Source organism: Chelonia mydas, chromosome 7, assembly GCF_015237465.2.
Source record: "Chelonia mydas isolate rCheMyd1 chromosome 7, rCheMyd1.pri.v2, whole genome shotgun sequence".
NCBI lineage: Eukaryota > Metazoa > Chordata > Testudines > Cheloniidae > Chelonia > Chelonia mydas.
Window position 1 is genome coordinate 101,794,205 of NC_057853.1, and position 24,367 is coordinate 101,818,571.

Sequence of the window (24,367 nt, forward strand, 5' to 3'; positions counted from 1 at the left end):
TGAATAGCAAGGTCTCACCAACCATAAAAGGGGTCTCTCTCCCTGTGCCAGAATGAGGGCGGGGGGTCTCCTGCACCCACAAGGATCTCCACCTCCTCCCTGAGGTCTCCCCAACCATAACTTACGATTATGGGGGAGGCTGTCACTTATGGTCTATAAGTGAGAGTCGCCCCCATCCCCTGATGCAGGGCTTCCTCAATCCCCTTAAATGGGAACCTCTCTCACCCGCTGGGGATCTCCTCCGTCCCTTTTAAGGCGTTGGGTCCCCCTAATCCAGGGCGTTTTCCTCCCCCCGTAGCAGGGCCTCCCCAGCCTGTAACCGGGGGGGTCTCGCTCAGCCCGCGGGGGGCGTTCCGCTGGCGGAGGAACTGCGGCCCCCGGAGTTCCAGGGGTCGCGGGGCGGGCCGGTGTCTATGGCAACCACTGTCCGGCGGCTGAGGCCGCAGGCTGGCGGCGCGGCACGGCAGGGAGCGGCGGCAGCCCGGGCCCAGCGATGCCCAAAGGCAGGTTGGCCAATCCCAGCACTGCGCGGGACGGCGCTTGGGTGAGAGACCGGCGGGGGCGGGGGCGACCCGGCGTCTGTCCCCGGCCAAGCAGGACCCGAACCAGCCCCCTCCGCTCCGGGCAGGAATAACCGCCCGTGGGGAGCGGGCGCAGAGCCCAGCCCGGTGCCGTGGCACGAGCAGCGGCACGCGCTGGTCCCTGCGGGGGCAGCTCATCGCTGGGAAGCGGGCGAGCAACCGCCCCGGTTGCTGCAGGCTCGCAGCAGCCCCGGGGCTGGCAAAGCGCCCCATCAGCGGGCGGGAGGGTTTGGCCCCGGTCAGCCCTCGTGCTGGCTTTAAAGAGCGCGGGCCAGCGTCCGGCTGGCTCACGGCCCTGAGCCCCACCGGCTTCCCTGCCCCTGAGCAGCTCGGCGGCCCTGGGCACGTTTCTTAACCGGGCCCCGCAAAGAGGAAGCGTGGCCGTGAGCCTGCGTTCTCCCTGGGACAGGGGAAGAAGGCCCGTGAGGCTGCTTTTGTCTTTGTCCTTTATAGAAATCCATCCAGGCCTTGTCTACCCTGGCAGGCATCTGTTAAAACTGGACCGACTATGTCCCGTCCTGTCCACCCCGTGACAGTTTTTGATGGAAGCAAACAAAAACAAGCCTTTCGTTTTCATTGACAGATCCCCTGGAATTTTCCAGTTTTCAGCAGAAAACTCACTAACCAAAAGGTTTTGGCCAAAATATTTGAATGATAAAACAAAATCTTCTTTGGAAAGGAAACACTTCATGCAAAATGTTTTATTTTATCAAAAACCCTTTTTTCCATTTAAAAAACAGTTTTGTTGAGAAATTTTCAACCAAACCTACTCTGTGGTCTGAGATTTTGACATTACCAATACCAAGAAAATGAAACCTAGTTACTTGAGTTAGTTTGACTAAAATTGTGCCCTATCCCTAACTTTGTTTTTGTTAAAAGAAAAGGAGTACTTGTAGCACCGTAGAGACTAACCAATTTATTTGAGCGTAAGCGTTCGTGAGCTACAGCTCACTTCATCACTTTGTTTTTGTTAATACTTGTTTAACTGAAACTTTTCAATGAAAAAGATATTGGAGGATTCAATTCCTCTACTCCTACTAAGGACCAAGACAGCTAACAGTATACATTTCGGAGTCAAACAAATTTTTCAACCAAAAAAGGAAGAGTCTGGGAAGTCTTGACATTACTGATATTTCTGGTGTGCTCAGATCTTTTTTATAGGTGATAAAGAAATAGAAAGAAACACAACACCAGTGTTTTCTTTATAGATCACCTTTAATCTCTCTTTCCACTTCTCTGAATGGAGATAATCATGATTATTTCCTTACATCACAGCATGTGGATTAATTAGTTTACATTTTCAAAAAGTTGCCCCAAAGTGAAGTGATTTGGAAAGGAAGGATAGCTCAGTGGTTTGAGCATTGGCCTGCTAAACCCAGGATTGTGAGTTCAATTTGTGAGGGGGCCATTTAGGGATCTGGGCCAAAAATTGGGGATCGGTCCTGCTTTGAGCAGGGGGTTGGACTAGATGTCTTCCTGAGGTCCCTTCCAACCCTGATATTCTATGATTATTATTAATTTCTATTTGTAATTAGTTTGTGGTGACAAGGGTATTATCAAGTTACATGCTGGAGCTGTTGATGTTAAATCCACATGAAACATTTTTTAAAAGTGCTTCCCCTTTCCCATTGGAAACTTTTTGCAACATTTTCATGAATAGGACAGCAACATAGAAAGAAGTGAGATGAATTTTACAGTTATTGAAATTGATTGAATAACTTTTAATATCACAATCTCATCACCTTCTGGTGTGCTGTTCCATATGGGTTTAGAAATCAATCTGTAAAGACATACTAAACATCACTTTATGAACCTAGATCCATTTTTCCTTTGCAACTTTCTTAGACTTTCACAAAAAATCTCTACGTTCAGAGCACATTTTCAACAGATTTTTTCCATGTTTCTAAGCTGCCTTGAATCCTCATCTTTCTTTTTACTTATAGGTAATTTTCTGTTTCTCCTCCAGGAGAATTCTACCTTATACTTGCCTCAGTTATAGGTTACACAAGAGGAGCAGCAGCTTGATCTCACTGTTGCTGAGGTCTAGGCTCCTCAGCACTGTGAATGTATGTACACACACTGTCCACGAGTGCTTTGCTTCCTCGTGCAGGTTCTAAGATCCTGAACCTATAATGTGCTAGTATCTCCTGCAAGGTGCTTAGTGCCATCATGTCCAGTATCTTTCCATATAGCAGCAAGAGCAGCAGTAATAGTAAATATAACAACCTTGCAGCTGTGGCTGTGTAAAGGATGCTCCTGCAACATTAACTACCACTATATAATCGACTTTCAGAAAAACCCCTGCAGAACTAACATGATGTTTGCAACCCATCATTCTAAATATGCTCTTTGTATGTTACATCCCTTTCTCCTTCCTTCATCTATTTTATGTATCTACATCAGAAGCGCCTCAAGGCAGGGATTGTGCTCTCTTCTGTGTTTTGTATGGTGGTAGCACAGTGGGATCCCGATCCTGACTGGGGCCCCAAGTGCTACTTAATACAAATAATAAAAATAAATGAAAATAAAAATAATAAAAATAACTGCTTCTCTGATGCTGATGTGTTTGTTTTCTGGATCAAAACATTTATATTTTCTAGTTCCCGCACCTTGGATTATTCCATAGTCAACCCGAATCGATCACAGACTATATGCTAAAACAGGTACAAAATCCAGAAGAGGTTCGGTATATTGAGAAGAGATTGCCACTAGTATACAAAATTCGGGAGCAGGTTAGTTATTGTGGATATATAATTGACTTATGGAACTCCTTGCTGCAGGATGTTATTGAGTAAATGCTTACTAAATTATCTGAATAAGAACTAACATAAAAAGTGTAATGGCTTTCAGTCTTCATGCTTAACGGAATAAGTTGTTTGTCATCTGTGGTAATGAAAAATTTATCCCAAGATATACTGTTGTTCAAATTATCGCTATTTTTGTTAGTGCTGATAACTTTCTGAAACAAATTCTTTATGTGCTGAAATGTACTATAATTGGTCTCAGTCCAACAAATGTGGATAAAATATGTATGTATGAAGGTTTGATTGAAATTTGGTAAGCAATTTTGAATTGTGTGGGAAATATGTATTCCCTTGAGGAAGCTTGTTTTGCTAACTGAAACACTTAAAGCCAGCACTTATTTTTTTTAAATACTTCACTGAGAGTAAGAAATCAAACCAAGTTTCAAAATAATCAGTGCAATGTTTTTAAAGTTATGAACATTTAAAGGTGACAGTTTCATGCATGCACACTGATCCTACAATTGGATCCATGCATGCAGACCCTTGCTTTTTTTCCCTCCTTTTAAAAGACCCATGGAACCTGAATGCAAAAAAATAGTGTTTTGCAACACAAGGGTTGCAATATTGTGCACTCCAAACGCAGGAAATTTCAAAGTTAAAGTTGTACCCACAACATTAATTGTGCGACATTGCTCATGTAGAGTATTTTCTGTTGTATGCTTTTTGTAAGGGCAACTCTTAGTACATACCATAAAATATATAGAATGTGCTTTGGGGCCACACTTACTTTGTGTCAACAATCTTAATTTTTAGAATGTCCTGATTTCTGAGTCCATAAAGGCAGAATTAATGGTAGTTGTGTTCATATTAATTATTTATAGATTGCTCTTGATATCTGGTGAATGTTATCATTTTAACATGATGTCATAGTAAAGCAAAAGAAAGCCATAACTAGCTCACATAGTGCCAGTTTTGGATAACTTTACTCCTCAACTAGACTAATGTTCTACTTAGTGTAAAGTTTCAGAATCTGCAGCATACATAGCACACTGGGCTCCAGTTCTAGAAGGCAGGCTGTCTTATACTCAGATCCCTGTCCCTCAGAAAGTATGGAACTTAGCCCACTTTCCTAAAGCGTTGAATGTCTTGGTTTCATTGAACACCACTGTTTGGGTTTATCCAGTATGCTTTTTTGGAAGCTGGCATATTTAATCTGAGAGAGACAACCAACTGCATCCTTTGTTGCAGTTTGTCATCAGTTTGTCTCTGGCTCTCCGTAGGGCAAAATTCCTTCCCCTCCACCGAACAACTCTGTAGTTTTCTTGATGATTTCTCTTGTCCTCCCTGAGGAGGTGGCATCTTCATATTACATGAGACCAGAGGCCAAATTCTACTTCATTTATACTTGTTTAAAACCAGAGTAACTTCACTGACCTCAGTGTATTAAGAGCAGAATTTGACTAAAAGGGAGTAGTTAGGAGGGGAGTTTGGGAATAATGAGGAGAGGAATATAAGGTTACAGTGCATTATGGGGATTTTATACCTTTCTCTGGAGCATCTGGCATTGGCTACTGTTGGAGAAGCAATACCAGGATAGCTGGGCCATTGGTCCATACTCATATGATCTTTCATATGTTGTTGTGACATCCATTTATTTCGTGTAGCTGTTTTCACTGTCCAGAAGAATTAATGATGGCCCTTTCATCCATTTATGATGGATTAGAACAATGTCAGTAGAAAGATATATTAAAGAGACTGGAATGTGAAGTCATAAAAACACAGTTTGAGAAAGTTTGTGTTGCTTTGACTTTTAAAAAAACCCTGCAGATGAAAACTGTTTCAGTTTGAAAGGAGTTGGAAGGTCACTGTGTGCCAGAGCTGACTGTCTCTAATCTCTCTGTGTGAGGGAACTTCCTGGCTGTGAGGTTAATTACTTTTTTCAGAGGCAGGAATACAGTTCGTACTAAGATTATATTATTCATTGTTCTTACTTTGCTGTAATCTTAAAACTATTTTACTATAGCTTTTTTTTGCTGTAGTTAATTTGTTAAATGGTTCCCAGAGATATTATTCAATATATATGTATCTTTTGTTTTTCAATTTTCCCACACCATATAGAAACTATAAATAAACTCACTATTCCTTTTTAAAGGTGTAAATGACTGGGTCTTAACCACACTGATGTGTTTCAGTGGTAGCTCTGTGCATTTTATCCATCCAGGAGACATTACCTAGGGCCCTGATCCTGTAAGCAAGTAAACGTGAGTAGTCCCACTGAACTCAGTGGGAGTACTCACATGCATAACACAACTCTGGTGCATAACTATTTGCAAAATTGGGGCTTAGAGGCATATTCATGGTGTAGCTGATCTGTTTATGAAAATCCCATTGACTTCACTAGGAGTTCTATGCATGGAGTAGCTATAGAATTGGACCCTTGAAAAGTACTATAGATCTATAATTAAGCAAAAGCATGTGTGGCTACAGACTAGTTGAATTTATATAAGAGATTATATGGTCATGAGGCACACAGCACAAGACCAAACCAAGATCTATAAAGTGTACCAAATGGAGATCTTCAGTTATAATCTAGGCTCTGATCCTGCAGCTGATTCCATGCAGGTAGACTCTGGCATCTGCCTGTTCTTCAAGATTGGGACCATAATTATATTTTTCTTTATAATTGATTTATATTTTCTGTTACAAACCACAATTTATTTCAAATAGCTTTTGTATTATAGCACAGTAAAACTAGATACGCCCTCTGGAGATGAAGATCTACAGTTATAAACTGGAATATTCCTGCCTCCGTATTAAGTGTAAAAATCATTAGAGAAGTTGTAAAAATGAACAGAAAGTTACCAACACAAAACCGAAAGATGGTGCTTGGAGAAGCAAAAAGGACAAGTCTAGTAGTCCAGAATAGTTTTTGGAATTTCATATTTTAACCATTTTATACACATAGGACTGAAATTTTATATAATGCACAATTAATTTGTAAATTATTAAATTTATTACTTTCCTACAATTCTGTTCATGCATTTTCAGATGCTTTTTTAGTCTTTTTTTTGTAGTGGTTTACAAAATGGATAAAAAGTATGCGCAAGAGGTTAGTTTAAAGACTAGTTCTGTGCTTAATGGGCTCCCAGAGCCTGGTTACTGGATGACATTCAACACATAAATCTCAGATTAACTCAGTTTTGAGTTCCCTTTTGTAGTTCAACTTTCATTTATTGTGGCTCACTAATGAGCCACACAAAAAAGTTTTTACATTTCTGTAATATCTTGATGCTTCTATAGAGAATATGGTTTCTCTGATTTGGAAGTTTGCAATTAATCGTGTGCATGTTCAGTAAGTCTTGTGAATATTAAATTCTGATATTTTGGAGAAAAATACAGAGACCCAGTTTTGCAGGAATAAAGCCATGTGGAAGAAGATTTAACAGATAATGCCTCTGTTAATAAAAACATAATTTTTGCATCTGTCAGAAAGTGCGAACTAAGATTATAGCACACACAGATGGCATAAGGTATATTATAACTTATCTTTTCTTTATCTTTTTTTCAGAAAGCTGTAAAAAATCACTTTCCATTTTCAACCCATGACAACAGGAATTGTTTACAGAATGTGGGAGAGTACTTTGATTTTGTGAGTATCCAGCACTGAGAAAATCAGCAAGTTCATATCTCTCAACCTGCCAGAGATTAAACACAATATTCTTGCAAAATTCATGGATGCTCAAAAAGGTGATGAGAGAAAATGCACAGTAAACACCAATGATAACATGCACAGATTGTTGGGACATAACTTCTTATGTGTAATGACATATGGGTATGTCTTCTGAATCCTCATAACAATATAATATGGCATTTACAGATACCCAGAATAACATGTATCTGGCTGGAGTGATACATACATAATTGACTTCTTGTGGAGCATAGCAACCCAAATTGTGTCACTTTCTCTTAGTCTACAGGTTTATGAGTTAACCACTTGCAAAAGTGTTTTATACTGATTTTTAATCTGGATACAGTGATTGCTTGGTGTGCAAATGCAAATCTGGCATTCTGTTTTGGAAGCAAGAGTTTTGGAAGTATTCTCACACTGCTGTGTTGGTGAAATTCATCTCTTCTCACAAAAAGTTAGTATAAATGGTCTTTTTGTAGGCAATTAAGTAGGGATTGTAAGAAACAACCTGTGAACAAGCTTCAGGACTGCAGCACAGCCTCTCTGGACATGTCTATACGAACAGTTAGTGCATGGCAAGCTAGGGTGTAAATCTACAGCGCACTAGCCTGCTATGCACTAACTGTCCATGTGGACCCTGCTACCATGCACTAAAAGCTCCATATTGTGTTTTAACGTACTCTACTTTGATAATAGCATACCTTGCTACAGTCTGTGGGGCTGTAATAAAGGCTGCTTTGCTATTCCAGACTCTAGATCTGCACAAGCATAGATCATGTGCCCCTCTGGCACAACCCCATTTCTCCCCGCTTATTTGGAGCTAACATGGAGCTTACCTCTGTGGTGAGCAAGAGTTATAGGGGCCTCCCTATGTAGCTGCTCTGCCTGGAAGTTTAGTAGACTAGAGAAGCTTATAGGATATGTGTTTAAAGGTATCTTAAGGCAGTGGTTCTAACCTTTCAGAGGTCTGATTTGTCTTGCATACCCCAAGTTTCATCTCACTTAAAAAGCTACTTGTTTACAAAATCAGACATAACAATACAAAGTGTCACAGCAAAATGGCTTACTTTCTCATTTTGTTTCTATGAAATTGTAGTTTTTACTGACTTCATTAGTGCTTTTTATGTAGCCTGCTGTAAAACTAAGCAAATATCTAGATGAGTTAATGTACTCCCTGGAAGACCTCTGCGTACCCATGGTTGAGAACCACTGTTTTAAGGGAACCACCATTCTGAGTGAATTTTTAAAGTTTCCTCTTTTTTCTTTTACGTTTGCATGTGTAATAATTTTAATTTTGATCTTTTTTCCTTTTTGGAATGTTGATATGTTTCTATGACAACAAAAGAGACAGCATGATCTACTAGACAGTGTTCAGAGTAGGGAGTCAAACTCCTGTGTTCTGATTCCTGCTCTGCTGCTGAAATTACTGAAGTTGTGACCTTCGGCAACTCTTTGGCCCAGATTTCCAAAAGCATTCATTAATGTTGAAAATCTTCAATTCTTTTGCCCAGTGTGCTATAATCAATGCCTGATAATTTTCAGAGACGCTGATCACAAGGAACTCTAGTGGGAGTTCAGTGGGAGTTGTGGGCTCATCACATAAGAAAAATCAGACTCTCTGGTCTCAAGTTTGGCACACAAAAGTAAGGGACACTTTTGAAAAACTTGGTTTTACACTTTGTATGTTTATCTGTAAGCCAGAAATAATGTTATTTACCTAACTCAGTGGGCTGTTCTGAGGATTCATTTATTTAGTACTGCACTTTGAATAAAGTGCTATCGGAATGCAAATAATTATTATTTTATTCATAAAAATAGATCAAAAGTCAAGATGTCTGTTTCTGGTTTTCCTTTGTCTGTGCACCAGCATAGTTAATCATGCTACCAGAAAGGTATATATTGGTAGGTCTGAGAATATTATTTATAACCTAACTGCTTGCAGCAGATCAGTAGTGGTTCTCATAATCACTTTGGTAAGTGCTTCTTTAATTTTTAACTGCTCCATGACAAAGTAGAGGATTTCTTTCCTAACATTCCAAACTTTAACAGTGAAACTGTGATCCTGAAATGTACATTTTCATCAGTTTTTCCTTCAATCTTTTTCCTAGAACGTAGGACGAAAGAAGGTTGAACCAGAAAGAAGGCAACAGAATTCACAAAACTTCTGTCTATGGGCACATGAGTACATTCCTAGCAGTCATGATGGTTTTACCATTTATCAAACATCATTCATAGGTGATCAAGATACCAGACGTCCTTTTTGTAGACGATATCCAAAACAGCACTTAGAAAGGTGCTACACTGATACATCTATTCCTGAGAATGAAAAACACATGTCAAACCACCATGTTAATTGCAGAACTCCTTATTTAGTAACTACTGAGACTGATCAATATCCTTTCTCTGGGTCTGAACTACTCTTACCCCTCAAACACATGATGGAATAAATATCTATGTAAAATGGATACTGCGGAACAAGTTGCATATATTTACAGTTGGCAGGTTCATTGAAATTAGCAATTATCTTGCTGTTTGAAAATTCTTCAGTTTTACTGGAAACTAAATTTACTATGAAACATAAGTCACAATAAAGTAATGAATCACAACATTGGGAGGTAAAATATAGCTGTCTTTGTATAGTTATATTTTTAAAAATAGCAATATTGGAAGAAGAGAGGCAGGCCCAGAACCACAAGGGGACTTAAATGTTGCTCTGAGCTCACCTACCAGATTGGTCGAGATAGGCTTCCCTCCACCTATCTTCACCTGGTTTGAGGATCCTCTGGGGCTTAGGCATGAGATATTCACTCAGATGGCTAGAGTGTAAGGCAGAAACGTAGGCATCAAGGGGAAAAAATTTAGGCACTGAGGGATTTTAGGCACCTACTGGGTTAGGCAGCAGCCAAGCAGGGGTTTTGAGGTTCTCTGGTGCCTAAATTTTGGACTTAGGTGCCTAAAGTGGAGTTAGGTGCCTAAGTCCTTTTGTGGATATGGGCCACAGTAAATATACTTGTACAGTATAATTTGAAATTGATTTATGCCTTTTGGGCACAAATCATGGTCCCTGTCTCTGCTGCTGCAGAAGCTCCTCCAGCAATGGAACCAGTAACATAGGGGGCAATGAGGGCTGTCCCCAGCCATTTTTGTGCCCTCTGCAGCCCCCACACCAGGGGGCTGTGTGGGGCCCCAGGCCTCCATAGGGAGGGGCTGGGGGCAGGGTGGAAACCACCCTCTGGCCCCAGCCCACTCCGCTCTGCTCCCCTGGCTCCCAGCCTTGGGAGTGCTGGGGGGGGGAAACCTCCCCCCAGCACTCACCGGCAGCAGGGCTGGGAGCCAGAGGAGCGGAGCAGGCTGGGGCTGGGGCGCTCCACTTACCACGTGGTGAGTGCAGGCCTGACCCCTGCAGCAGTCCTCAAGGGAGTGGGGGCGGGGCTGGGGCGGGGGCTAGGGGGAAGAGGCAGAGCAGAGGCCGGAGTAGCACGCAGCTGTGCAGGGCACCAGGAAATGTGATGCCCCAAATTTCCTGGTGCCCTACGCAGCTGCATACTTTGCGTATGGGTAGGGACAGCCCTGGGGACGATGTGCAGGAGCTGATGGGGACTGGGCAGTCCGGTGGGTACAATGAAGCTGGATCCTTGGGACCCACCCCCACACAGGAACCATGTCAGGATTATACACGGTAGTTTCAGACATGCAGATGAACTTTGCTGTGCTGTATCATGGGTGTGAAAGGGGGATTCCTTTCTTTACTTTCCCCGCAACACATACACCTCTGCCCAGGTTTTAATTATGGTGGATATGGCCCATGAGAGAAACTACGTAATAAAGCAACTGAAGTCTATATTATGGTGTAAAATAAGTGTAAGCATAACAAAGAAGGAGAAGGACAGAAAGGGATGTCACAATGTGTGTATGTGAATACATATAACATTGATAGTGGTACATAAGAATGACCCTACTGGGTCAGACCAAAGGTCCATCTAGACCAGTATCCTGTCTTCCAGCAGTGGCCAGTAGGACAAGGAGCAAATAATTTAGGGAAAGGTTTAGAATGGTAAGCTGTGTGAAGGCTTTTATAGAGCTTAGCGTGGATGGGGTCTGGAAAGAACTCTTCTTATGGTTAAACACCACCACCAGCAAAATAAACTAAAGGCTGATCCTACAAGCCTTTTGCACAAGGACCTCCTATGGATTGCAACATGTGGAAGAATTGTAAGATTAGTTCCAAAAACAACATGTTTTCCTTCTGCAGAGCATTTTAACTCATATATTTAATCATCGTTCCAAAACCAAAATGTACACATCTTTGAACAATCTGTAAACAAATACATCACCATGCAAAATAGTGAAGAACAGGCAACTAAAGCACAAACTTCTAGGAAAGGTTGACTTGACTACTAAGTACATTTATTTCCACTTTGAATTTCACTGAGTTGGAAAGATGCAACAAGAGTTATTTTTGACATATTTTTAATCTATGGATGCCAACATGCAATGGACAATTACTCACGTCACATCAAAATATATTATATTGGAAGATTTCCAGAAGCATGTAGTAATTTCCTTAGCACATGTTGAAATAAATAATAATATAATAATGATTTTATTTATAAAGTGCCCCCCTACTGAGGTACTGCACAACATTTTGAAATACAAAACATCATTAAACCATAGGAAAAACAGATAAAAGGCCAAGTAACATAGGGTCATTAAAAAAGAATAATTTTGTTTGTTTGTTTCAGAGTGAATAGAACCAATCTGACAGCTCTAAAATCAGATTTTCCAAAGCTTTAGCCAACAAATTTCACCCCCAAACTGATTCAAAGCCAATGTACATGCCAATTATATGGTATGAGAAGTACCCCACACTGTTACCCAAGAGGGGTAATCTCAGGCCTTCACCAGAAGGAAGAAAAACATTACAAATATAGAAAGAATGTGTATCTGTGGATTACTATTACAAATGAATATAGTGAAATGAGTCTCTGGGTTGATATGCTTTTCTCCAACAATCAAAAGATTTCAAATTTGTTTCTCTAACTTATTTTTGCTTTGCTTAAATTTTGACTTAAACTGTTTAAAAAAAAAAGTAGTTTAGTGTGTCAGTAAGTTCTCAAACAGGATTGTAATAGATGCCAGAGGAAAAAGTGGAGGAACCATGTTCTCTATCCAAACTGGAATTTAAATGGTCTTAGTTGGGCTGAGTAAAACTGGTGATTTCCCAACTCCCACTGATACTCTAAAGAACATGTTTATGTGTTTTTAGATGAGACAATATATGTAACTATATGTAATTTTTAAATGACTGGTGAGAAGCCCAATCTATTGGAATGTTTGGTCTTCTGAGACCAGTTCCGCAAAGGGATTTAGATATCTAAAACCAATTTTAGGTGGTACTGCAATCCACAAACCCCTGAAATAGGGAACTGACTGTTCAAATCCCTTCTCGTCAAGCTGTGGGAGGAATTGAACTGAGGTCTCCTGCATTTTGGATGAATTTAGCCTGGATGCAGTTATAAATGTGGTTAATATTAATATAGCTTATTCCCAGTATAAGACACTTCTACACAGGTATAGCTGTGTCCACACTAGGGTTTGTACTGGTATTTTTTTATTTTAAAATCTCTCTCTCACATCCCTAAGTGACACAGTTATACCAGTGGAAGATATGTGTGTAGCTCAGGCCTTGGACCAAGTTAGTATTAGTTTGGTCAACTTAGAATTCCTAAAATAAGTAGAAACCTCAGAGAAAGTATTTGTGTGTTTACACCTGAGCTACCTGTGAACTTTCTCTTGTTCAGACACTCCCTGTCTGCTGCATTGCCCAGGAAGCACTAGCTGGCAAACTGTGGAAAACCATTCTACTGTGGAGCAAGAAAGGAGCACATTCAGCTACCTCCTCCCAGATTTGTTATTTTATTCCTACCTTCCCTACAAAGTATTAAAATAGTGAGATGTTCCAACGCTTTATCTCTAGAACATCTAATTAAAGGGAAATCTATTCATCAGGGTAGTAATCCTGCCTGACCTTAATTTGGACGCATGGCAATTGTGGGTGTGGATGAAGCATAAAAAAATACCCAGCTTATGATTCATTCAGGCAGCTGTGTAATATTTATGACAAGTCAGCAGAGGTGGTCAACTCTATCTTTCCTCCGATCAATGTTTTCTAAATTTCTTATATCTGAGTAATACAGATTTGTAAGTGAAATTTCTAGTCTATATTTAAAAATTCTTGAGTATGCTGAGTAGTGAGACTTCAAATGAGAAAATATCAAGAGAATATTTTTTGGTTTGGGGGAGAATTCCATTCCAATGCAAAAGAGCCCCAAATCTCTAGGTTCCACTTAAGCCCATAGGGTGAAATCAACTTGTCATTAGACCATCTTTGGGAGAGGTGCAAACAGGTTGGGTAAGGTGAATCCAGCCTGCTATGTAGGCCCCTCTCTCTTCCTTTTCTACCTGTGGGAGACATACTGCTAACTGAGATGGAAAGCTTTTGGGAGAACCCCTCACTAAAAGTTTGGCAGCACTGAACTGAAGTAGTATTGTGCATCCTTCTAAACAATGCCAGTTATTTCTGCTCCATATTGCAAGTAATATCTTGTAATGCTTTTCTCCAGCAATGAGATTTCTAGAAATAGCAAATGTTCATCGTCCCCTTTAATATTCTCTAAAAATGCAAGGCAGTTTTTACAAGTGCAAACTTCCTATTTCCTTAGGTGAAAGTAAATACTGTTTAATTTTTTTATTTTAAAAAAATCAGAAATAAAGATCTGTGTTATGGGCCCAGACTGACAAACCATAACTGCCATAGAGCACAGGGCCTGCTACTGTGAGCAGTGCAGCTAGGCTTGCCACCTGTCCAGGTTTTTGCAAGATTATCCCTTTTTGAGGTAGCTGTGCTGAGAAATCTGTAAGGATGCTTATTATATACTGTCAGCTGTCCAGTTTTATGGGCACAGGATCATCTCAGATGCCCTGATTTTTCATACCTCAGAGGTGGCAACTCCAAGTCCAACACTAGTGAATGGTTGGAGGATTGGTTCTATAACAGTTGCAGGTCATTCATACCTCGAAAGGCATCATAGGCATGCATTAATGGCCCTATACACAGAGCTTCTCATCTTATTGGATAATTAATCAATGCCCCAGTGGCACTTTGGCAGTGCTTTTTTTCATTCTGTGCTTCCCCTTAGATGGTAGTCAGATGGTGTATGGCTGTATCCATTTATGGGGAAAGTCAAAAGACAATAAAGTTTAATTTCCTGATTCTCATGGGATACAGTTCTTTAACAATGATTCTTCAGTGGAGGAGAAATTAAAAAGCAGCATGATCAACATATTGCATAATATTTCATGGTTGGGGTTAAGTACCAGATTTAAAGACTAATTTTTAACAAGACTGTAGTATAACTGAGCAAAACCTTTTATCAAAGGTGTCGAAAGCTAATAACAAAAGTAAGAGTAGACAAAGCACCATATCCTTTGTACACTTCTTATGAGGCCTGTCTATATATGTGGTTTTAATTTTCTGCCTAAACTTAGCTTACTGTTTGAAACTAAATTTCTAACAAATAATATAAATTTCTGATACGGTCATCTTAAAAATATTTTGTAGCTGGTAATAGTTACATACCACAAGAAGACAAATAGCTGTACATACCACAGTTCTAAGTAATAAGGAAAGAAGAGCTTGATTTGAGTCTCACACCAGTTGTACGTTAGTGTAACTCCACTGTTGCCAATGGAGTTAGTCCTGGTTTACATTGGTGTAAATCAGACTAGGAATGCAAGTAAATTGATTCAGACTCGGATTAAGAGACTTATGGACTTTAAGGTGTTTTTAAATTGAGTTTTCATGTTGTTACAGGGTTCAAAATCTTTCATTTCGCTATTGTTTCTCTTTTGTCTTTATGAAGCTCTGTAACCCGGCCCCATCTATTTAACTGAATCAGAATGAGAAAATACTATAAAGTAGGTAACATTTAAAAGAAGTTACCTATGAATTTAGTTTTAATTCAACATTAAATTATGTTTCTGCAAGTTTTGGATGTGAGCTAACCATGGGAACTAATAGGATCCCCTTTAGAACATACGCATATTGATTTTTGGAGAAAGCTATGGATAATAACTCCAATTTCAGTGTTAGCTTAAATTTTTGATTTCCATATGGGTTCAGTAAAACATTACCCTTCTAAAGCTGCTAGAGTGTGTCTTTATATTACAAATTATAGACTTTCTAAAGTATCTAAATACCCTATTTTAAGTAAGGGTTAACTAACTACCTGTGAAATTTGGAATTCTTGTTAAGCATCATTTTCCTTTTCACAAACAAGCAAGAAAACTAGAGTCTTTTTTGCTTTAATTCTGGTTTTGTACTTTTTTATTTAGAAAAAAATATTTATGCATATTCATGAGCTATATGATCCCCTCTCACAGAGAAATGTGCAGGAGGGTCACACATACTATGGAGATGGATGCCAGTATGAAAACCTAAGCACTGATCTGCAACTGGGTCCATGTGGGGAGACCCTTACTCCCATGTACAGCCTCACTGAAGTCAATTGGGCTCCACATGCTCTGTCGATATGGATTCAATTACAGAATCAGGGTCTTTGTTAGCTGGGTAACTCCACAAGAGAATAAAACCTTTTAAAAAAAAAAAAAAAAAAAAAGGGTTGGGGGAAGGATCAAAAGAATAAGGTGACCCTTGCCAAGATCTCAAGTAATTAAGTCCCTCAGGTGGAAGGGGAGTGTTAGGGGAGTGAAGACAGTAAGAGCCACACTGCCTCCCAACCTTGAGGATTTGAAAGATCTACATTGAAGACAAACCCCAGTTTCTCAGATACAGAAGCATCTGTGTGAAGGACTGGGGTCCTTGCTGTTCTGCTGGCTCTGCCTTTCCCCTCCTGAGAGTACAGTTCTATATTGGCTGATTCCCTACCCAGCTATGCAGAGTTAGTGCAGCCTTAACTCCTGAGCAGCTATGTAAGTGGGTATTCATGGGGTGTGATTCAGCAGAATGACATTCTACCCCTTCCCTGCTACTGGCTCTACCCTCAAAGTACCACAAAAGAGAGACTCTGCTGAGATATGGCAAGGAGACACCCCCACTTCCTCCTTTGTCACCAGAATCATGGTCACCCTCCTTGGTGGAGGGGGTGATATCATTCTAGGTCATTGTATCATGATATAGTCTAGGACTACCAAATTCTGCTAAAAGCCATTTGTGAATTAGGTCAGCAGTGGAAACGGTCTCTTCACCTGAATTATCTAGTTTATTTTCATCTTGTTCTTAAATTTAAAAATGTCTAGACTCTGATCTCGTTGCCAAAGTATAAAAATGTAGGCCCAGATCCACAAGTGTATTTAGGCGCCTAACTTCCATTGATTTCAACAGTCCCAAACTTGCTAGGGTGACCGGATGTCCCTATTTTATAGGGACAGTCCCGATATTTGGGGCATTTTCTTCTATAGGCGCCTATTACCCCCACCCCCTGTCCCGATTTTTCACACTTGCTATCTGGTCACCCTAAAACTTGCTCACCACTCTGATCTGTACACTAGTACTTACAACATGAAAAAATGTATGTCACGACTACTGGCATCCTCCAAAATATTCTACCCCCATATCAAGCTTATCTTAACATGTTTGTTCTGCATCAAAAGTACAGAGAATGTATAAAGTGTACTTGTGAAAACCTTTGCTAATGAAGACTTCCATTATGTTTTCCTAAACAGCTTTACTCCAGAGCTAACATGCTGATTATAAAAATGCAATAACTTCTAAAACCAGCTATATTTTGCTATTTTTCCCCTGTAGGTTTTTTGCAATATGTTTCTAGAAATATTTTATGCACTCTGACACAAAACAATATCTACAGCTGTAATAATAAATTAGATGCCGTGGGAATTTAAGCTTGTTCTTTTGTTCAAGGTGATATAGTGGAAATCATTCATAATGAAGAAAAAGTCATTATTATGCAGAATTTTTTTTATTAAACATGCTCCCAAATTATCCTGAGTATATAACAGAATGTTTCTAGGGCTTTGTTACAACCATGGTCTAGTAAAATCCATATGAATAACCCCATATTTGCATAACTGAGATTTCTAAGAATATAAACCTTTCATATTTTAAGCTCTGCCAAGCCTTTCTCCTTCTCTACATATCTGTCAGTTTTATCATGAAAAAAAAACAAAACAAAACCCAGAATCAATAACATGCATAATCAGGCTCCTTCTGATTCCAGTATGCAAATGTACTACATATTGATGAAAATTTTCTGAGTCTAAAGTTGTTTTGTTCTTTTTCCTCTCAGCAGTCCCTGTGCCTTTTAATTTTAATATTTCATGCACTGGTGCACAAACAATATAAACATGAAATCATGTATCAAATAACTAGCTAAATATATTTGTTAGATGGTTCACTTAATAGATTTTTTTTCTTGACTAACTTTAAAGACAGGTTATGTATTCTGAAAGGCCAATAACAAATAGATCACAAAGGCCCAAATCCTGCAATTGGAAAGGGGATTGCTTCACCTGTGTACATGCTATCAATTGGAGGATCAAGGCTATCCCAATACCAGCAGTTGGTTGATCAGTGAAATTCGGTCATTTGATCACCAGCTGCATGGCACAGAGCTAATCACAAATGCCTGTTAAATTGTGAGGTGATGAAGTTGATACTCAATCAAGACACAGTTATGTCCTTGATGCACCCAAATGAGTGAACTTACATTCATTAGTCACCTAAGCAGGGGCAATGTTCAGATGGGATATGGATTAATTACTGTAAAATGTTCAGGAGATGGTTTTCCATTACACAAAGTCAAAAATTATCAGATCATGATTATTGCAATATATTGTAGTACTGTTCTATGTATTCTTAGACTGCCCACCATGCACACACAATATGCTATAGGAGATATATTATTGTTTTCTTAGGACATACCTCTTTTTATTCTTGTGTGTCTTTCCGGCCATCTTGGTGCCCCTGACAAAGAAGCAAAACAAACACTAAAAATGAGCTTTGTAAAGTTCATATAAGCAGCAGATAAAGATATTTGACTTCACAATCCAACACCCAACAGTAACAATCATGCTGAGTGTGAGAGAAACCTGTCCCCGTGCCTGAGACATGGGCCTTTGTATACAAATGCATGATTTAGGTATTAAATGCAAAGGCGATATTGGCTATGGAAGGGGATGGAAAGATGGTACAACTACCCTTGTTGCTCAAAAGGCAAAAAAATACGACCTGATCCTGCAAAGTGCCAAGCATCCATAACCCAAAAATGAGTCTGTTACAGGTCCTCCTCTGCGCTTGAACAAAGGATATGAGCCTGTTACAGAGCTACTTAAGGAGAGTTGTGTTTTTAGTTCAAGCTGTAGCAGCTGATAGTTTTAGTTCTGAAGGTTGCTGGTTCAATCCCTGAACTGTCAGCTAAGATGGTGACTTTCATGCAACCTCAACTTCCATTGAAAGAATGGGCCTTTAATGAATAGTCTGAAAACTGACAGCACTAATTCAATAGGCAATGAGCACTCGGTACATGAAAAATTCCAAACAGAAGATGTTAGCTTTAAAATCCACTCTGTTCAGGATATCTTCTATGACCCCCTGAAAGCTCAGGTTTGCAAAGAATGGAGCTGCTTGCCTCCTACACAGGTTAGGACCTCTGCTATTCTCATTGCAACCCTATGGGTGTCCACTGGAATTTGGCCCCCTCATGTTTTTGTGCATGCAGCTTCTCCATAGCCCCCATTTTTCCATCTCTCATATTGTCACTGAGGTTAGTATTAACTCTCATCAGTGTAAGACACATGACAAAAATCAGGTCAGAATGTTATAGGGTCTGGTTTAAGGGTTTGATAATAGGATACAGAGTCCTTTTCACCTCTCCATCACTGGTGGGGATCCACAAGCCATTATCCTATTAAATAGTGCAGGTACAAGCAATGATTTATGTTACTTATGTATTTATTACTTGTGTTATAGAGTCCACAAACAGGATCCAGGTGCCATTGTAATAAGTCTGCATCAATACAGTGTCTCACGCAAGGAGACACTAACAACATGTACCCATGTAATAATCCTAGTCTTTACATACACTTCAGCTGCTTTGTGTGCCATTGCTACCTTCCACACAAAGGCAAAGATCACACTAATGCAGTATTTGAAGTACAGGATGGGGAAGATACTAGCTTCTCTGCACATTTTTGCAAACCTACTTTAGGTGAATTGCTTTCAAGCCTTCACAAAAAAAACATCCTCCTCACAGTTGCCAAATTCAGAGACACCATAAATGGAATGGAGACTGATCCAGTCTCAGGATGGACCTCTGAAGTTCCTTCCCCATAAAAGCACATGGAGGCAGCAAGGGGAAGGTTCTACAGCTGTTGCTTATACTGTGCTGTATCTGTTCCATGGGCAGGGAAAGGAGGAGGGAGGTGTAATGTTTATAGCAGGAGTCTCAGGACTCATGGATTCTATTCTCTCATCCTCTACTGACTTGCTAGGTAACCTTGAATAGGTCACAACCTCTGTGCCTTGGTTCCCCATCTGTAAAATGGGTATAGTGTTACTTTTCCTTCTCCAAGAAGTACCCTCGCTTTCATGTTTACATATGTCCAAATAACAGGAGAAAGAGGGGGAAAAATCAATCAACCCCCCCAAAAAAATTACCATCAAGCCTGTTTGTTTCTGGCAGGGAAGGAGAGAAAGTTATCACTGGTATTTTATTATTACTCATGGGAGCTGCTCAGATACAGTGAGTAAGAATAGAACGTGCGGGGTGGGGGGGGGAAGGATGGTGACAGTGATTAATGTTTTTAAAGCACTTTGAAATCTTTGGATGAAAAGATCTAAGTGCACAGCATTATTAATCATAAGCAAAGGATTTCTGTTTCCAGGACTGTCGGTCTGGCACCTTCTATGACCATTACATTAAAAAGAGAAGAGAACAAGAGAACTAACCTACACCCCGGTAAGATCAAAAACCATTGTAGAGAGCTATAACCAGGGAGATCTTCCCTTCCAGGCAAGGGGGTTGTGAATTCCAGCATAAAGCCCCTGATGTGACTCTAATGAATCAGACTCATTGGGTTTATTTATCTCTTAATATCACACATTGTCTGTGTAGTTAAAGCTTTACAATAATGCTTTGCATTTCTATAATACTTTTTATGAGGATCTCAAAGTGCTTTTGCAAACAATAATTAAGCCTCTCAGCACCCCATGAAGTATTAACTCAGCTATTTGGCAGAAGTGGGAATAGAACCTAGGAATTCCCTTGCTTTTATCACCTTACCCCCATGTGAACAATTCCGTGACCTCTTTTGGAACAATTTTAATTAAGCAGTATGGAACAGCAAACTTTTTTCCATGTGCTCCTCTCCCTACTGCACACTGTGGTTTGTTTTAAATAAGCTCAACAGTAAAGTCATTTAAGGAAATTAAGATATTTCATAGCACTTTTTAAGCATTTGCATCTGAATATAGGCCACCCTGCTGTTTGATTAAACTGAAATTTAAGAAAACTATAAGAATCCAGGTTCATATACAGTACAGTACTTTACATTCACATTGCAAAGGTTGTTGGAGAAAAAATGATGATAATATCCTTGGAAGCACATGACTAATGAGAATATATATAGCACTTCTGAGACAGCTCAAATGTATAATTATTGTGAAGATTTCACAGACACATAAATATAATGATCTTCAGCTAAGCAAATTGCTAGCTACCAATGAAATAAATACTGTCCCTTCAGAATTTGAAATAATTTGGTACTGTAGGTGGTGGGAAATGATTCACCTTAGCTGTTATCTCTGGAACAGTAATATAGAAATATATCTGCCAGCACTGTTGCATTTACATTGTTCTTCATATCCTGTGGAGTTTGTCAGAAGATCTCTGGTCCCTGCTGATTTCCAACCCCTTATTTTGATAAGCCGCTGCACAGCATGACTCAACAATGGGTTGGAGCAGCTAATATTGTTTACCACAGTAGGCATCACAGCCATAATATTTTTCCAAGAAACACTGATGTGTTTAAAGGTCATGTTGTTACTGATTTGACTGCTTAACATGAATTCATCCTTCTAGGAGTAAAATGGTGTACATGCCTTGGGATAAAGGTTAAACTGTTTGTGCACTGGATTGGTGGAATACACAAGACTTTTGCACAGAAACAGCCTATTCTGGTCAGTCAAGGAGATGTAGTGCTTTACATTGTAATATAAGTTTTGAAACCACTGGCATCCTCTGACTATATTTAGTTGCAGAAGAAAAATGATTGAAAACTTGCTCCCATAAGACATTGTCACACGTACACACCAGGAACCCACACTTGGCAAATCCCCCCTCCCCCCAGCTGCTGTTGTTCCTTCTTGGGCACCAGACTTCAAAGGCAGGACCTGTTCTGGCTGTTTGAAAGACAGCAGTCAAGGGTGCCCTAGGCTGGAAGAGGGTCTCACAAGGAGGCAGAGAGAGACTTTGGCTCCTGCTTGCTCAGTTCCACATTCCTCCATGTGGCACGTTAGGAATGCGCATGAGTTCCCTACACTGAGCCTCACCTGACCCTCAATCGCCTCTAGGGCTTGCCCAGAAATTGGAACCTCTCAGAGCTGAGAAGCAGCCCCCACCCACAGACATCAGGGGAACGGATACGTGTGGGTACGGGTTGGTGTTCTCTCCCCTCCTGGATCTCATTTCTAGGCATGCGTGTTCCTGCCCCAGACAAAGTTTCCTCCAGCCTCTGAGCCCATCTGGGACTTAAACTGGACTCCTGCCTGCTTTCTAGTGGCTGCTCCAACACCCTCAGAGAACTTCCTTACCTCTTCATGCTGCCTCCTGGCCTGCCAACCCACCTCTCTTGCAGCCTCCTTATGTTTTCCAGTCCTTGTCTCCTCTCAGCTTCTGTGTCTGATGTTCCCCCTATTCAGACAACCTGCCTTTCTGTGCATCTTCTCCCAGCCTCTGGGAAAATTGTATTTTTAACGGTTGTTTTTTTTTTAATTTGTCCAGCAAGGCCTGATGTGTGATAGCTGGGGCCATTGTGTCAGATTAAAAACAAGTAGACAATGGGCTAATAGGTACAATTTTAAAAAGGGACCAACAGTAGCTAAAAAGAAGGCAACTGAATAGAGCTGATACATATTAATAAAGTAACTAACCTGAGCTTATCCCCCTGATGTTTATCCCCTTTCCCTAAACTTTTGTTTGGGGGTAGGGGTTAGTCTATTTAGGTTGTACGTTATTCAGAGAAGGTACAGTTTTAGATATTTGTACAGGTAGGGTTGCCAAGTGTCTGGTTTTTGACTGGAAAGTCCAGTCAAAAAGGGAACTTGGCTGTGTCTGCTCAGCACTGCTGACCGAACACTGAAAGTCCCGTTACCTGCAGTAAGAGGCCTCCACCATCGGAAGGCAGGAAGAGCGGCAACCGCTGCTGAAGCCTGGATGAGCAGTGGAACACTCAGGAATGGCTCCGGAGAAGAGAGGTACCGGCAGCTCCCCTGCCTAGGGTGACCAGACAGCAAGTGTGAAAAATTGGGACGGGGGTGGGGGGGTAATAGGAGCCTATATAAGAAAAAGACCCAAAAATCGAGACTGTCCCTATAAAATCGGGACATCTGGTCACCTTAGTCCCGTCCTAAGTGCGGCTCTCCCTGCCCCAGTCACCCTCCACTCCCGGAGCACAGCTCTCCCTCTCTTCCCCGCCCTGCCCCAGTCACCCCCCCACCCTTGGAGCGCAGCTTTTCCTCCCCCATCCTGCCCCAGTCATCCCACCCCGCTCCCAGAGCCTGGCTCTCCCTCTCTCATCTTGTCCCAGTTACTCACCCCCGGAGGCTGGCTCTCTCTCCAATGTCCTGCCCCAGTCATCCCTCCACCCCTAGAACCCTGCTCAGCTGGCAGGGGGAGGGTGGTGGAGAGAGCAGTGAGTGACATTGTGGGGGAAGAGGAACGGGGGGCAGGACCTTGAAAGAAAGAGTTGGAGCAAGGGGCGGGGCCTTGGGGAAAGAGGCAGAGCAGGGGATAGGGGAGGTTCTCGTGCTCATTGTCCAGTTTTCACAGATGAGAAAGTTGACCACCTTATGTACAGGGCCTAGCACAATGGGGTCTCTATCTTGACTGAGGCCCTTGGGTGCTACCACAATGTAAGTAATAACAAAATGGGAAGAATATTTTTAAACCTAAATTTTCTTTTCATCATTGAGGCTGTCTAACTTTTGCATTTGCCTGTACATAGTATGTGGACAAATCAGTTTAGCTTTTGTTTTGAGTTAGGGCTTATTGACACGGTGCAGCAATGGTTACCAAAGCACTGTAAATTGTAGAGTGGTCTATAGCGTAGCACTAATTGCCCCATACAGACCCTGTTGATGCACTCTAAATGGTACCTAGTGCACACTGATTTGAAATGGTACTATGTTATTGTGCTCTAGCAACCTTTTAGAACACATAAGAAGAGTCTACATGGGTCAGGTACAGTGCAACATTTTAGAGAACTCTCCAATTTATACCCCCATTTACACACTATGTATATAAGCCCTTAATTTCACTTTCTGATTTTCACCTAGTAACATACTGCTGCAATGGTTGGGTTGCAAATACCACAGGAAAGTGTTTAAATCCAAACAAAATAAAGATTTTAATTGAAACTAAAAAAAATCTAGAAGACATTTGTTCGTATTTTATTTATCCAAATTTTGTAACTCAAGAACTCCAATTCTGGCACCACAGTTCAAGTCAATCCTTTGATCTTGTTTTCGGGGGCATATGTTAATACCTTGATCATCTTGGCATTTGCTTTAGGAACAGATGGAGAAAGTAGTCCATAACGTTCCTGTTGGCCTAAAAGCAGAGTGAGTGTCTACTAGAGTCACGAGTAGCCTGCTGGCTAGCTTCAATAGCACATGACTGGTAGCTGACGAGCTTTGCTTTCACAAGAAAGAAATGCTGCATTGGTTTGAAGAATTTGTTCAACTGTATTAGCAAAACTTAAAAGTACCATGTAGGTACATAAAGAGAACAAAAGTGAAATAGTGAAGATGTCATGAATAAAAAGGCTTGCACTAGAATTTGAATATCAAGCACACCTTGAACCTGTCTGAGGTTCAGAAAAGCTTTTGGATTTTTTCTGACAGACCCATCTAGAAACTCTACAGAAGAAGGATGTGTGATTTAAAAAAAAAAAAATCATGCTATAGTTTGGTTTGATGTTTTAACTCAGAATTATAGATATTCTCACATCAAGGATCTTAGCCTGAATCCTGGAATTATTTCAAATACTGTAGTGTGATAGTAACAAAAGAAATCCCCTCTAGGATGTCGCTCCTAGTT

At 40.6% G+C, this 24,367-nt stretch overlaps 1 protein-coding gene across 2 annotated transcripts; it reads left to right on the top strand.

The window, feature by feature from the left end:
- The first annotated feature begins 407 nt into the window (after positions 1-407).
- TEX36 (testis expressed 36) lies at positions 408-10,113 on the top strand. Of its 2 annotated transcripts, none has more exons than XM_037905066.1 (4): positions 408-544; positions 3,182-3,313; positions 6,894-6,974; positions 9,122-10,113. In XM_037905066.1, the coding sequence occupies exons 1-4, from the start codon at positions 494-496 to the stop codon at positions 9,458-9,460; spliced, it is 603 nt and encodes a 200-aa protein (XP_037760994.1). In that variant the 5' UTR covers positions 408-493; the 3' UTR covers positions 9,461-10,113. The 2 variants fall into 2 exon arrangements, with proteins under 2 accessions (XP_037760994.1, XP_043407258.1); XM_043551323.1 differs by having other exon boundaries at positions 423-507.
- Positions 10,114-24,367: the final 14,254 nt, after the last annotated feature.